Source organism: Mustela lutreola, chromosome 1 (genome assembly GCF_030435805.1).
Source record: "Mustela lutreola isolate mMusLut2 chromosome 1, mMusLut2.pri, whole genome shotgun sequence".
In the NCBI taxonomy this organism is placed as follows: domain Eukaryota; kingdom Metazoa; phylum Chordata; class Mammalia; order Carnivora; family Mustelidae; genus Mustela; species Mustela lutreola.
The window spans coordinates 10,613,331-10,629,875 of record NC_081290.1 but is presented as its reverse complement, the minus strand read 5'-3'; the positions used below and the strand labels follow the sequence as shown (position 1 = coordinate 10,629,875).

The 16,545-nt window shown below is 41.3% G+C and overlaps 1 protein-coding gene across 5 annotated transcripts in view; it reads left to right on the top strand.

The window, feature by feature from the left end:
* SLC4A4 (solute carrier family 4 member 4) overlaps positions 1 to 16,545 on the top strand; it is a 386,600-nt gene that overhangs the window by 145,911 nt on the left and 224,144 nt on the right. For all 5 annotated transcript variants that reach the window (XM_059159558.1, XM_059159548.1, XM_059159567.1 and 2 more), the window contains exons 4-5: positions 1,347 to 1,482; positions 10,616 to 10,776. In XM_059159558.1, the coding sequence (XP_059015541.1) occupies positions 1,347 to 1,482; positions 10,616 to 10,776 (297 nt within the window). The remainder of the gene's footprint in view (positions 1 to 1,346; positions 1,483 to 10,615; positions 10,777 to 16,545) is intronic.

The window sequence follows — 16,545 nt, the reverse complement described above, 5'->3', positions numbered from 1 at the left end:
TAAGTTGAATATTTTTCACGTGTTTGTAGTATCTTTTGATCTGTAGAATTTCATATTGTCCTGTATTATAGCAGCGTTCAGATGATAGGAATATTCTTGTTTTTAAAATAATTGTTTAAAGATTATTTATTTATTTACTTGACAGAGAGAGAGAGAGTGAGAGAGCAGGAACACACGCGGGGGACTGGGAGAGGGAGAAACAGGCTTCCTGCTGAACAGGGAGCCTGATGTGGAGCTGGATCCCAGGACCCTGGATCACGACCTGAGCCAAAGGCAGATGCTTAACAACTGAGCTACTCAGGTGCCCCAGGGATATTCTTGTTTTATTGGGTCATTTGAGTACACATGTTTTTACAATTTGTGTGTATTTTTGTGTATGTGTGTATACATACATACATATATACACACACGTACACACATAAATCTGTGTACCTGGACTATATTCACATGTAAATACCATTTCCGGTTTTGCCCAGGGATTATAGAGAGTATCTGTGGCCTTAGTTTTGTAATATGATCATCAGTTTCCAGATGCTTTCCTTTTCTTAAACAACAACAACAACAACAACAACAACAACAAAAGAAGAGGAAGGGGAAAATAGCCCCCAACCGGAGGGAAGTTCTAGTTAATTTTTCATTACATGAATTTCAGGAGATAGGGTCAAAAGGAGCTAGTAGGGCATTCAATTACGTGCTTGAGTGTGTCCGAAAAAATATTTTTCCTCAGGTGTACAATATTTTACTTGGGCTTGTTTTTCAAGTGCATTGACGTGTGACTAAACATGTTTGGGTACTGCCCTTATGTCAAGAAGAGGCCCCTCTTGTTAAATATTCCTTCATCAACTTTGCCCTTAGCCAGGCACAGGCCACGAGGCTCCTAGAGGACGTGAGCTTCAGGCATTGGACGGAGGGAAGGCGGGTGGGGAGGCGAGGGCCTGGGGGAGCTCCGGATTGGGGTCTCTGCGGCCCTCCCACTGCGGCCGAAGCGGTGGTTGGCGCGGGCTGGTTTCTGTCTAATAACTTGGGATGGGCCCTCAGTGCGGAGCGGGGGAAGGTCATTGGGCTGGACCTCCGCTCCTCGGAGGGCTGAAGGCTCTTTGCCCCGTGCCCCCCAGACCTGGAGGCCCGTCCCCGAGCGCGGTGGCGACGCGACAGCCGGCGTGGGCCTGAAGGAACAGGCCTGGAGTTGGTTCGCGCGGCGGTGGGCGACCAGGGAGGCTCAGCCGGGAGGATGTCCGCAGAGAGCGAGGCGGGGAAGGCCGGCAGCCTCGGGGACCGAGCTCGAAGCCTCACGTGCCTCAGGCTGGTGCAGCCAGTGTCTCACCGCAGTATTTTCACTTCTGCAGTCTCCCCGGCCGCCGAACGCATCCGGTTCATCCTGGGCGAGGAGGATGACAGCCCGGCGCCCCCTCAGCTCTTCACCGAACTCGATGAGCTGCTGGCCGTGGACGGGCAGGAGATGGAGTGGAAGGAGACGGCCAGGTGAGGCGCGGCGGGCGCGGCTCCCCGGGGAGCGAGGCGGGGCGGGAGCGCCGGTGGGAGCGCCTTGCCCTCAGCGCCGGGCTTGGGCTTCGAGGGTCGGAGGAGCATCGTGTCGGCTGGGGAAGGAGTTGAGGATTCCTCTTCTTCTCTGTTGTGTGCCTATGGCTGCAGGACACCCTGTGTTTCCCTCTTGGAGCGGGGTTGAGGCTGACTCCCGTTGTTACAGCTTTACCCTTCATGAAGCATTAGAAGTACCTCGATTCCTAGGCTATGGAGTAGTAAAATATCTTGAAGAGATGAACAGGATCGCCTGGAAATAGGTGTCTGCAGCCTCCCCCCCGCCGAGGTGTCTTGTGGAATCACATGGGATTTGTTAGCCATTCCCACTTCCGAGGCAGGTTGCAAAGACAGGGTTTACCCCCAAACTTGCCATTATTTGCAAGGAAGAAGCTATCCTCCTTTAAGTGTATGCAAAAACAAGTAGAAGTTTCAGATGAATTGGGGGTTTGGAGACCTGAGTTCAATTTCAGATTCTGGCCCCTGTTCGCTGCATAGCACTCAGTGTCCCAGGACTCATGGTTTCATCCATAAAAAGTGGATAATAATACCTACTACACAGATACGTGTGTAATACGAGACATGTAGTATATATTTATGTTGACTTAATATTCATCCACTTCTATCAGGTATCTATATACATGCCTGTATGTATGTATATTTGTGGAGATCTCTTGTAAATTGCTAAGCACTATGGGAACATCGAAGGTTTCATTCATCTCGTGATAACAGAGCTTTTCCTTCTTTCCTCATATGGATTAAGTTATATACTCCATGCCAGTTGGTCTCGTCTTGGCTTTGCTGCTGACTGGCTGCTTCACTGTGGGCCTCTCATGCCCTCACCCATCTCCCTGAGATGCATGTTCTCTTCTGCCCCGTGAAGGTGATACTGCCTTGCATCTCTGTAACTTCATGCATAGTTTATAGCTTTAAAGTTCCATCCCTCTGGGGCACCTGGGTGGCTCCGTGGGTTTAGCCTCTGCCTTCGGCTCAGGTCATGATCCTGGGGTCCTGGGATGGAGAGCCCTCATCGGGCTCTCTGCTCAGCAGGGAGCCTGCTTCCTCCTCTCTCTTTCTGCCTGTTTCTCTGCCTACTTGTGATCTCTCTCTGTCAAATAAATAAATAAATCTTTAAAAACAAAAATAAAGTTCCATCCCTCTGTGTGTACTAGTTCAGTTGGTTGTCACTGGAAATGCTACTTTGATTCATATCTTCTTCTTGAGATTCTGTGCAAGTACCTCTCATAGAGTAGAATTCAAATATAGCTTTCTGCTTTTTCTTTCAGTCCAAGGTGGGTTATATTTCATATGACCTCTGGTGTCTGAAAGGTAGAGAAGTGACAGTTCATTGTGTGGGTAATTAAACACTGAGTGAGATGGACTAGAATTTTCACGTAAGCTTCTTACGATGAAGTTAATTTTGAATTCTTTACCATCCTTAAAGACTTTATTTCCTTGAGAACACATGTGTCATTTTTGGTGATGTTATTAGTCCTTGAGATACTGAATTGTTGGAAAGAATGTGTGGTGGGAGTACACCATGTCTTGGCAGTGGGGGAGGGGAGGCTGTCTGGGAGAAACATGCTCACACCAGGCTATACTCTATGACTTCTGTATAGGACTTGCCGCAGTTACTACTGCTTCATTCAATGTAAATGCGATATTACTATTTTCATTTCGTCTCCTTCATTACACTAATTCATCTGAAAGCAGGGACCATCATGTCTGTCTTTCATGACTGTGTTCCCAGGGCCCATAATAGGAGCTCAATAATATCTGTTGAGTGTGATTAGTTGAGAATTGATTGCCTTAGAAACAGCTGCTTTGGGGCGCCTGGGTGGCTCAGTGGGTTAAGCCGCTGCCTTCGGCTCAGGTCATGATCTCAGAGTCCTGGGATCGAGTCCCACATCGGGCTCTCTGCTCAGCAGGGAGCCTGCTTCCTCCTCTCTCTCTGCCTGCCTCTCTGCCTAACTTGTGATCTCTCTCTCTGTCAAATAAATAAATAAATCTTAAAAAAAAAAAAAAAGAAACAGCTGCTTTAAATATCATACTTTCTTAGATCCTTTCCTTGACCAAAGCTGATGTTTATGATAATTCCTCTTTTTCTGACGATGGATAGCTGAATGCAGACCTAAGGTACCTAGTGCACCATGGATAAAGCTCAGAAGAGGACCTGTGCTTGAAGTTTCAAACTAATCAATCAATATGCTGTCTATAGCTGTGATATGCTATCAAGGTATATGGTATGCTATCAACAGCAGTTAGTTGTCTTGCTAGGCTTCTTTCCTTATATGATCGAAAACACATAATTGGATGGCTAATACAATTCTCGAAATAACGTGTCTAAAATTGAGCTTCTTATCGACCTGCCTCAGGGCCTCTCCACCTGCAGGGTTCCCACCACAAGGAACAACTCAACTCCCTTCTTCTAGTCGCTCAAGCCAGAAACACTGGGGTTTTCCTTGACTTCTGTCTTTCCCTATACCCCTTACTCAATCCCATTGGTAAACCCTATTTGTTTTACCCTCAAAAATATTCAGATATTCAGAATCTCATCCCATCTCACGTTCAGTACGGCCACAATTCAGGTCCAAGCTGCCAGATTATTGCAAAAGCTTCCTAATTAGTTCATCAATCTGCACTTGCACTTACGTCCCTCATGAACAATCCACCAGCATCTCTTTGACCTTATCTCCTGCTTTCCTCCCTCTTGTTCACTCATAGGCTGGTCATGCTCCTGTGCCAGGGACATTGCACTTGCTGCTCCCTCTGTCTGGAATGCTCCCCCGCCTCTCTGCCCCCCAATTATCTGCATGGCTCATTTGCTCACCTTCTTCAGTCCTTTTTCAAATATTACTTTCTCAGTGACTGCCGCGTCTAAAGTCAAAAAAGTCCCCCAGCACTCTCGAACCTCCATCTTCCCTTGTGTTTTCGTTGGCGCTTATCACCATTTAGCATAGTGCATATCTTGTTATTCTCTCTTCCCAGTAAAATTAAAACTCCATGAGAGCAGGGATTTTTAGTTGTTTTGTTCATTGTTATATCTCTGTTGCCTCTAACTACCTGGCACACAGTCCATGGTCGAGAAATTAGCTTCACCTAAATCCTGTTGGAAGGTTGGAAGGTGATTGTGCCTCCAGAAGTGACTCAGAGTTCTACTAATCTCTAGTTCCCTACAGTATACCCCATTTCAGGACGTTTTTGCAGTGATATCTGATTGCAGTTTATGATGTCTGGTTTCCAGAGATGATAGCCCCCCCCCCCATTAAAAACTCTCAAACCTATCAGACTAATAAAAGTTTAGTATTAAGAAGGGATTCATTTTTATATGAAAATGTGCTATGACTATTTTTCTGGCTGAGATAAAATTGAGATCTCTGCTTTTCTGTGAAAACCCAAATTCAAAGAATTTTATTCCATAGAGAACTAACCCACTAGCCTTCTCTAGCTTAATGTAATATACACTGGGAGCCCACACCCCCACAGAACACAATACTACCCCTTTTAATGTAGCAGATGATTTAATTTGACCAAAAATATCCTCCATTGATTCCCAGCATTACTGTAGTTTCATTTCTAGTCATGAAGTTCAGGTTAAGCTCTATGTCTCAAAAAATAAATAGAATGGTTCCAATAGTAGGAAAAATATCCTGATTTAAGTCTTGGAAGGCACAGTAGTCATGTAGAAGTATGAACAAGGGGAGTCTTTATTTATGTGAAGTCTGAAGTTCAGCCAACTCTGCCACCCCCTTTTTTCACATCTTTCCCTTGCTTTTCCCTTTCCTACAAATTAGAACTTTGGATTTTTATTGGTTCTTCCAGCATAAAGCACAAATTGAAGACTGTGCAAAGGAGAGAATGATTAGACCTGAGTAGTGTATTTGATCAGTGGAATGCAGAGAATACTCTCTTTTTTTTTTTTTTTTTTAAGAGTATTCCTGAGTGTTAGGCTATTTGAATGCTGACATTTAGTAACATAGCAGTAACTATAAGGGAGTAATTGGTATTAGTGAGGAAGCTTTGTGCTCCTTGTTAAGAATTTCTAGGTGGCAAGGCATTAGCTAATAGGTTTATGACATGAACTGGTGAAAGGGTAAGTCATGGTCCAGCTTTGTTGTTGGCCCAAAGCCAAGAAGAAGGGCTACTGCTACCCCCCCCGCCGCCCCTACCCCAAGCTCTTTCTTTCTTTGAGACAGTGAAGTCTCTGTAAAAATGACTATTGGCTTTCAGTTTTCCTTCAGTGAAGAACAGATGAGTAATGTTGGACTTCACTGTTAGAAGAATATATGTTAAAGGTCAGTCCCCCAATGTGGTTTAGTTTTTGTTCCCAAACCTGGGTAAAAAGGAAAATTGTCACAAGTTTCAACACGACAACTGGCCAGCAAAGGAAAAGGGTATTGATGTTTTAGTTCCAGTGGGACAGCACAGACGAACACGCATTTGTGTTTCTGCTTGGCAGAAAGACCCAGCCTGCCTCTGGAAAACCCGATTCCAGGGCACGACCGCCAAGCACAGACCTGCGTGCTTACCCTGGGAATTCGGAGCGAGATTGCTCTTTTCCCAATCTCCGCCGACTTCTCTGTCTTTTCTCTACCGGATTACTTTGGAACATTCCATTTCAGAACAAGTTTATTTCTTCTGTAAGAAAAAGGCTGCAGGAAAAGGAGTCTAATCATCTATGTAATTATAGGAGTCACATATACTGCTTTGCAGTAAATTTCACAGTTGATCTAGAAATTTGAGAGTTTTTCTTAAAAACATAATTTATCCCAGATACATGCTAGCATTGGCTTATTTTATGTAATGAGGCACTTATTAGTTAGCAAGAAATTTATTCTTTTAATAGTCTTATAGAGTTGGATTATATTCTAGGGCAAAGGTCATGTCTATTTTTCACTGTAAAATTGGCTTGTTTTTCAGTTAGAGGTCTTGTCTTTTCTTAATTATATTTAATCATATGATTGGAAAGTTGCAAAATTCAGTGACTCCCAGTGGGCCTTCTATTTCGCCAATAAACTAGTGAAATGCTGTTTGGTTGGCAGTCACTCAGGGAGAGTTAAACTGCAGTGTACTTTCTTCTTCTTCTAAGACCTTGAAATAAACTTTACCTAATAAACTCTTCCTCCAAGGTTACAACAGTTTTGTATTTGCAAGCATTTTAAAAAGCTAACTTCTGAAATTAATTTTCCTATAACGTGTCAAGCACCAAAACAAAAGGAAAAGTAGGAAACTTATTGCAATTATATTGTTATTCACAGTCACCATGAAGGGTAGAAAGGAGCTTATAGTACATTTCACAGTAAAAATGTTTGTCTTTTTTTTTTTTTTTAAATAATGTAATTACATGGTTCTAAGGCACCTTAACAAATTTGTTGGCACTCGGGTAGGCTGAACTTTGGTACCTTTGCCTTAGCCTTTTCTTTAATGGGTTCTGATTTGAATTGAGTAGTTTTTAGGTTTTTTTCAAATTTGTCCTTGATATGTGAGGAAGATAGACATAGCATGTATCGTTTCTGGAATGAAACTGCATGCAAACAATCTGCTTAAATGGGCAAACCATTACTTTATGTCTGAAAGCATATGTTGGAAGTATACTCTGTTCCTTGAAATCAGAGCAGTGCATTTTAAAGGAATTTCATAGCCATTATCCCAGACTTCCCCTTATGTTGTTAGCTGTGCTATGATATGACATCATCACAACATTCAATATTTACTAACCTCAAAGTGAAATAGATGCTAAAGTGAACTATGAGATAATGCTTATCCCTTAGGAATGTAGATGCTAAGAACCTGGCTAGTTTTGAGATTTTACATTTGCATTCCTTTATGATTAAATCTTGACCTAAAGGGCTGGTATATTCCAGGAGGGTGAGTAATGCTATTCCATAAATCCAAGCTGGTTGGGATTTATGATTTCTAAATGTACTGTTAAAACTTGCTTAAAGTCATATTTAAGTCTAGTCAGGTTGCCTACACTGCAAACTGTGGGGAGGAATGAAACTAATGATTGGTCTTAAGAGAATGAAGTCATTTTGCTCCTTTTTGTTTTTTTAAAGATTTATTTATTTTAGAGAGAGAGAGAGAAAGAGAGAGAAAACACAAGTTGGGGGAGGGGCAGAGGGAGAGAGAGGGACACAGACTCCCCACTGAGAGCAGCGACACAGGCTCCATCTCACGACCTTGAGATCATGACCTGAGCTGAAACCAAGAGTTGGAGGCTTAACCAACTGAGCCACCAGGGTGCCCTACCCCTTCTTATTTATTTAAATTCAATTATACCAACATATAGTACCTCACTACTCTCACCCTTTTTTTTTTTTTTTAAAGAAAATTTTATTAAACTTACATAGTTTGGACAGTTGAGAATGATGGCAGAAAAGAGCTGCTGTCACATATGTATGTATTTGGTGATGCAGATTTATGGCAACGGACAGGAAGGGGGGGGGACTCATTCAGTAGAAATAAGAGGGAAGTGAAAGCTGTGTAAAATACTCCCTTTACTGACTTTCTAGCTGGTTTTTATTATTTATCTTGGGTTTGAATCCTATGACCTAAGATTCTATCCTTCAGCTATTAAGAATTCTCTTGGGAATAAAAACAAGGAGTCACTAGACTCTTTATAGATAACATCCTTATATGTAATCCTGACATGGTTTTATGTACTATAGAATATTTTAATATACTAGAGTATTATGGTGAGTAATAAATTATAACATCAAATATAAATATGATTCACTATGATGTATACCTGAAACTAGGTATACATCATAGTGTTATATACCTGAAAACTAGGTATTTTATGTCAATTACTTACTTCAGTAAAAATACTCTTCAAATTTATTTTATTTTACTTGAAGCTTTTATTTTAATTCCAGTTAGTCAACATGCAGTGTTGTATTAGTTTCAGGTGTGCAGTACAGTGACTCAGCACTTCCTACAGCAGCGGGTGCTGCTCCTTAATCCCATCACCCCTTTCACCCATCCCCCAAGCCCCCTCCCCAAAATTCTTTAAAAGAAAAAAGTGATTGGGGCACCTGGGTGGCTCAGTGGGTTAAGCCTCTGCCTTCAGCCAAGGTCATGATCCCAGGGTCCTGGGATCGAGCCCCGCGTCGGGCTCTCTGTTCAGCAGGGAGCCTGCTTCCCCTCCTCTCTCTCTGCCTGCCTCTCTGCCTACTTGTGATCTCTGTCTGTTAAATAAATAAATAAAATCTTTAAAAAAATTTAAAAAAAAAAAGAAAAAAGTGATTATAATGTATGTAATAGTTATCAGCAAACATGGTTTAAGATGGTGTGAGCAAGCGTGAAAAGATGATCTACCTAAAGTTAATCAGTGAAATCAACACTGTAAAATGATTACTCTTGAAATAACCCCAGTTACCTTTCATCTTTTTTGGCAAATCCATAGAATTCCGTAAGAGTATGACGTAAAATTGTCATTTTTCTCCCCTTTCTATTTCTGGGGGACTAATAACAGCCAAAGTGAAGAACTACTAATTTAATTACACACACAATCCTATGACGACTAAGGGTCTTTTTATTCTCTTTTGGGATGTTTCTACTTTTATAGAAAGAAGCAAGGTCCAGTTCTGAAATTTTAAAACTTTGGTGGTGATGTGTGAGGAGAATATGTAAAAACCTCCATTGTTTACATTTTAGGGGGATACAGAGGAAAGGAAGAGGGTCTGGGAGTTGAGGGGGAGTTTGGAGGTAGGGGGGTCATTGCTATGGGGGAGTGCCCTGGCGGGAAGAGGCTTTGGGGAGGAGTGCAGGCAGAGGCTTTGGATTTCGCTAAATACTTCTCAGTCACAAGAGTATTGAGCTTCATTAAAATTCTGAATTTTCTTTGACTCTATGGCTGATCTCTTGATCTGTTTTCACTCCTGGTTCTACTAATTTTTTTTTTTTTTTTTTTTTTTTTGCCTCCTCTGTGGGTGGTGAGCAGTCTATAAATAATACCTTATGTAGAGCTTCCTCTGATCTCTGCCCTTTGTTCTCATCTTTAGTGAGCTAGGTGAGCGTTTAGCTTTTTCTAGGAAAACATTTTTAAATCATTAAACCTGTGGGTGAAGAACGTAGGAAAACAATTTTTTAACCCCCTCTGCATCTTTTTCAATATCTCTCAGATGGTTTGAAGGGAGAGAAAGAAGCATTTTTCTTTGGGTCATAATGAATAACAAAATGATGATGCATTCGTGTTTTCCTTGAGCAGTGTAGAAAGTATCTGCAACAAGTGAGATATAAAGACTGTCCAATGTGTTTTGTTTTCATTTCCATTAAACTTTAAAAAAAATGCTCTATATTGTAAAGTTATAGAAACATCTAGGAATCTTAGAAAGAAAAAAAAACTATGAAAGTGGGCTATTTATTCCATTGCTAAGATTAATAGGAGATCTGTTATTGGATAGATGTGTTGTTCATCGAACTTGTGTATGTTTAAACACACATGGAGCCAGACTTGAAGGGTAAAGGTTCCATTAGAATCTCAGGGAGAAGGGAACATGTGTCAGCTGGGAAGTAGAGAGTAAGACATAGGTGCAAGTGCTGGGCCTCTTTAAGTGTTAAAGGGGAATTTTACATTAATCTGACCATGTCATACACCAGGTTTTTCAAATAATTAAGATAAATATTGGTTTGTAACTGATATTTCAACTTACATAAACTTGTCTTGTGAAGTCACAACAGAATTCTCACAATGGTGGTTATTTTTACACAGTGTGGGGTTTCATGGAGAATTTTGAAATGCACATTTTTCCCATGTTATTTTAAAAAATTTAGCAAAATAACCATCTTCGGGATTTCATGGTTACATATAGACAGATATAAAACCAAGGATGCTTCGGATCCTTTTGGTTTATTTTCTTTCTCTCTAATTCCAAGGGAAGGAGAGTCTAGTGACTCTGTTTGGTGTATTTATAAAGGTAATGCAATTAGTGTTATAATAAGCTTTTAAGACTTCACAAAAGGAGACGTTTTGGAAGTGCTTGCTGGTGGGGGTGGAGATGGAGGGGTTGATGTAGCTATTTCTAGAGGAGGTTGGAGTACTTTTAATTGCTGTTCATTAATCTCATGTTCCTAGGTGGATTAAGTTTGAAGAAAAAGTGGAACAGGGCGGGGAAAGATGGAGTAAGCCGCATGTGGCCACGTTGTCCCTTCACAGCTTATTTGAGCTGAGGACATGTATGGAGAAAGGATCTATCATGCTTGACAGAGAGGCGTCTTCTCTCCCACAGTTGGTGGGTAAGTATGTTGTTTTAAGTTTTTATCATTTTTTTTTTTAGCTTTACCTAACTGTCTATGGTAGATGAACTATCTCCATTCACGCCGATGGCTTCTAGTGTAAGCAGAGTTGAATATCCTATAACACTTATTTTTGCTCTTTTTTATATTATAAGACAAGTAAGGGTTATCACAGAAGATTTGGAAAATACAGACAAATATTGAGAAGAAAATGAAAAAAAATCCCCCATCGTCCCTCTGTAGCCATTGTTAACATTTGGATGTTTCCTTCCAGTTTTTGTTTCTCGGTCTTCTCTCTCTTGCTTTTAATTTCTCATGTTATTTTTATTGGGAATCATAATGTATATGTCCAGATTTGCATTCACCTCCTAAACTTACTAGGATTAGGTCAATATTTTGAGTAGAGGCTTCTTTGCCCATCCTTGGTTACATTGAATGGGGGACTGAAGATTCGATTTCAAGGATTCCGACCTTGGACATTGCACTGAGCTTCTCTGGGCCTCAGTTTTATCATCTGTAAAATAGGGCTTCAATCCTATGTAAGAATGGAAATCGTCTAATTGCTGGGTTGGGGCTGCTTTTGTAGGTGGAAGTCAGAATCCTTTAACTGTACGGAAGAAAGGTTGTGCGGGGCAAGGAGCCAGCAGAACCTTATGGGTTGGTGACTCAGTCATGTCACATTGGTGTTGAGTGTCAGTTATATAACCACCACAGAGTCCCTGAACCTCATGGTGCAGGGATGCATTGGTCCCATTTGCAATTAGTGTCGTGTAGTGAATGTTAACTCACCACGTTGAGCATCTGGGGCATATGTTACTAGCTCCCGAACAGTAGTCATTGTTTTCATCTTCTGACAAAAGCCTGCCCTAAACTGCCTTATTACCCTTCAGATCCGGGTGTGGAGATCAGGTTTTTCTCAAAAAGAAGTGCAGATTTTCCCTGAGTTTAAGAGTTGCTGGAGTGGAGGGGGCTGGGAAGGAAGGGTGGCTGGGTGACAGACATTGAGGTGGGTCTGTGTTATGGTGAGCATTGTGAATTGTTTAAGAGTGATGACCTGTACCCCTGAAACAAATAATACATTATATTTTAACAATAAAAAAAGAAAAAAGAAAAAAGAAGTGCAGAGGCTCTGTTTGGCATTCCTAGGAAACTTTATTAGCTAGGTGACCACTGGACTTCCATGGATGACTACACTTTCATCTGCAGGGTGACTCCTTTGGGATTATGGGGAACAGGTTGTGGATTGTGGCCCCCTAGAAAGTGGCCATTGTAAAATTCTTGTGTGATTTCAGACTTACTACAAAATTTCTTTGAATATCTATAGCCAGAAGGCTTGCCTATGACGTTTCCATGTGTGTGTGTGTGTGTGTGTGTGTGTGTGTGTGTGGTGTGTTTTACAGTGAGAAAGCGATAGCATTTGTATTGGAGGAAAAGATTAGTTGTCAAACGAGGCATGTATCTTTCTGATGTGTATGCATCTGATTCTTGTTCAGAGAGTTTGTTAGTTCCATTTGCAAAGAAGTCCCACACTTTTCATGATCCTGAGCTGCTTAAAGTACAAGTGCAGAAGAGGGAAGGGCTAATGGGAAGGAACTCGGTGGACAGAATTAATTAGTTCATACACAGATTCAGCAGTGGTGCAAGAGATGCTGCAATGTGCGAGACGCTGTTCTGGGCCCTGGAATTAGGTTTGCAAATCTGTCACTTTGTAAATGGGGTAAGTGTACAAACCGCATCCGCATAGTTAGAAGATAATGTAGGGAATAATCTCTATGTAGAGTTTTTCATATTTGACAAGGCAAGTGAGGCTGAGAATGGATATTTGGACATATTCTTGTGCCCAGGGAAGATGAGTCCATCTACAAAGACAGAAGCAGACAGAAGGGATGGTTTTCTGAGTGATTTATTTTACTTCAGGGGAGATTGTTACTCAAAAAAATATCATGGTTAGCAAAAATCCATCCAGTTTTTTTGAGTGAGAATTGCAATTTGTGTGTGTTTAGACTTTAAGAACTAATCTGGAGCAGAGATGTCTGAAATTAGACAAGTCGAAGAAGTAAGTCGGTATTCGTGAATGCTGGGTAAAATGGAAATTAAACTTGTGTGTGGGCAACATGTAGGCAATCTCAGGAGAGAATATGTATTGTGGTTTAAGGGTCACTAGAAAGGTCCCAATATAAGAAAGGAGGACTTGGGCTTTTCTGTACAACCGCCTTTTGGGTCTTTAGTACCAGCAAGAGCCATCTGAAGGAGCTTCTGCTCCTCAGCAGTTGACTGATCCTTTCCATGCACTAGAAGAGAGAATCCCACATTGGACTGGAGCCTTGTGAGCCAATGGCCAAAGAAAGAGGTTCTGGTCACTATGTTTAAGAAAGTTTCCTTAAGCATGTTCAGGTGTTCCTTTCATTTTCCACTGCTTTGTATTACCAGTTGTGGACTTTTTCTCTAACCACCATCTCTTTACTTTTAAAAGTTGGCATTATATTTAAAAATCAGATACCACCAGGTCCGTTTGAAGCACCACCACTCTCATTCTGGATCTGAGAATACAGAAAAACAATTCAGAGGCAGATAACATACATTAGAAGCAGAAGGGGGGGGGGTCAGGTCAGACTTGCAGGAGTGGAGAGAGCAGGTTTGGAAGAATGTCATTGTCTGAAAAAAATATTTAATAATCCTCAAAGAATCAAAGCCTTGTAGAGGGTTAAAACACCTGGAGGAAAAAAAAAAACCCTAATTTCATTTTAAATGATAGAAAAAATAATTATTGTCATTATTTATTTGGTTATTAAAAAATCCTTTTCTAGCAGAGGCTGAAGTGGTTGTTTTGTTCGGCATCATGCTGAGAATTTGGAGTTGAGAATCTCTAAGGTGCGTCTCCCCCTCCCTCCCATTTTTACCTCCACAAAAGAGAAGAAAAAGAAGTAATAGTGGGTGTGATGATTATACAAACAAACAGGAGCATGGTTTTTCTCTTGCGTTGCATTACACCTGCTCCTCCTTCTCAGGGCCCGAGAGGCAGCCTCCCTCTGCAGGTGCAGCGCCGTCCCCACGTGACTGCTGAAGCAGGTGTGCTGCTCCTGCTTCCACACAGCCCCCTTCTGACTCTCCTCAGGACATCTCCTTGTTTTCTTCATGAAGAACCCCTTTTGAATGCTGCTAAAAGAATTTGTTTTTAAAGTGATTAAAGGATAAAACAACATTTTCATGGGTTATTTTAATAGCTCGATTATTACTATCATCATTATAACCCTACAATTAAAGAGTGCCATTCACATAAGAAGGCAAGTACGTGCGAATTTTCCTGGCCTCCTAAGTTAAAAAAAATGATAGGCCATTTCAGGTATTTTATGATGATGGGAAACGGATTGGGAAAATGTAGCTCTATGTTTGGAGTTCTCATTTTTATATTTAAAGGTATTCCTTAGCTGTGCATGTTGGCAGATGTGTTAGTCATGTTGTTTCTTGCTTTTAACACCTTTTATATTTTCAAAATGGCAATGTATCTATTTTTTATCACAAAACTAATACGTGCTCATTTTTAAGTAATCCAGAAAAATAGAACACACAGACATCAAAATACCATCATTCACAGCTACATTCTGGCAGTTTTTCTGTACATCACTGTTTACACATATGAAATTTATTTTATAAATGGGATCTTACGATAACACTTTAATTTGACCTTTTTAACTTAAAAACTTAAAATGAATTTCTTTCCATGTGATGAAATACAAATGTAAACATCATGTCGATATCTGCAAAATATTTAGCATTGGGCATTTAAATTGTCTTCAAGTTTTTATTTTAAAGAATACCGTAAGAGACTCTTAATCTCACAAAACAAACTGAGGGTTGCTGGGGGGGGGGGGGTAAGGAAGTAGGGAGAGGGGGGCGGGGTTGTGGACCTTGGGGAGGGCGTGTGCTATGGTGAGTGCTGTGAAGTGTGTGAGTCTGAGGGTTCACAGACCTGTACCCCTGAGGCAAATAATACATTATATGTTAATAGAAAAAAAAAAAGAGTAGAAGTGAACATTTTTGTTATACTGTGGTGAAGTTGTGTATTTTTTTAGTGTAGATTTCTAATGGTGAAATATCCAGAGAGTTTGAACATATTAAAGGGTTTTGTTTACATGATTTGCCAAGTGGCCCTCAAGAAACTTCATGCTAGTTATTACTGCTGTTGTCATATGCGGTTGGTTCCCTACGACACCCCCCTTCCCATCACTGTGGATTGCTTGTTTTCCTTTTGCTACTTTGATAGATTTATAAAATCTCATAGTTGGTGATATTTATATAATTTTTTTTTTGGTCAGAGAGAGTAAGCACAGGCAGAGTGGCAGGCAGAGGCAGAGGGAGAAGCAGGCTTCCTGCTGAGCAAGGAGCCCGATGTGGGACTCGATCCCAGGATGCTTGGATCATGACCTGAGCTGAAGGCAGCCGCTTAACCAGGCATCCCTATATAAATTTTTTTTAAATTGCCTTTGTTAGTCCTGAAGTTTAATCTTTCTTGGGCCTTGTATTTCCAAAATGTTTGTCACTTCGGGCCATTTTTTTGTTGCATGAATAACATTTTGTTGGCTTGTAGAAGCTCTGGATATATAGGTTTTTTTTTTTTTTTTTTTTTTTTTTTTTTGTCTAGAGCTTTAAAGAAAAACACTTTGTGATATGGAAAAAGATGTAAACTGTGAGTCAGAAAATGGGGCTCTACTTGGGGGTTTTTGCCTCTCTCTCACCCTCTCTCTTCCCATCTGCACAAGAGGTTGCAAACTTGGTGTTTCCTAAGGTTTCTTCCGGCTCTGCTCTCATATACAGTTGGCACGCTCTCTCACAATTGGTAGTGTTTGTGGGATTTTGAACACTGAAAGCTTAATTTCAGTGTAACTGTGAAATGTTACTGCCCCCACTTTCCTTGAAAGGTTTTATAGTTTGTGCTTAAAAAGATCGCTGTAAAGTGGGCCGTTTTATGGAAACTTAATGAAGGGCGTGAGCCACGCAGATGTCTTAACCTGTTCTAACTGGTGATTTCCAGGCATTAGTAGCAGAGGGCCGGCTGTGCCTATGCATGGGTAGGCTTGAGATTACAAGGGAAGGCAAGCATAGTGGGAGGCCCTGCCAGGGAGGCTAGATAAGGAGCACTTTAATCCACCCTGGAATTAGAGCAGGAGCTTGATAACTTGTGCCGCAGATATGCTGGGGCTGTTTGTTTATTTTTATGGCTCTTCCATAAAATGGACTTCCACACTGAACAAGACTTCAAGGGAAAGCAGAGGAGTAGCACCTAATTATTTTACTGTGGAGCAAGAGGGTTAACTGTAATTATAGGATTAGTTCTAAGAGTTTCACTGAGAGGGGTTTGTGCAGTTAAACACACTCAGAGCTAAAGGCCACTCTCAAACCAAAACATTCCTATGGGAGAAACTCCCTGCTTTGCGCAAGCTTCCCACCAAGTGGCCCAGTGTTAGGTGACATTTATGGCCTCTGTGTAAGACGTGTGACGGAAAATCCTGGATTCAGCCTCTGCTTGGCTGCCAAGTAGCTGACTGTATACCATGGACGTCGTCTGTGTCTAGCTGTGGGCTGTCAGGCCAGTTCTTCAGGGGCTTCCTGTTAAGATGGGCTTCCTTGAGATACAGGTGTTCCCCAGCGGAGCCCCCGGAACATCTCTAACTTCTCTCAGGAGATGTTGTTATCCTGCCAGCTCCCATCACTTTTTTCACCAGACTTTATAAGAGAAGTTTTTGTTCTTATCTCCCCTTTTTAAAAAAA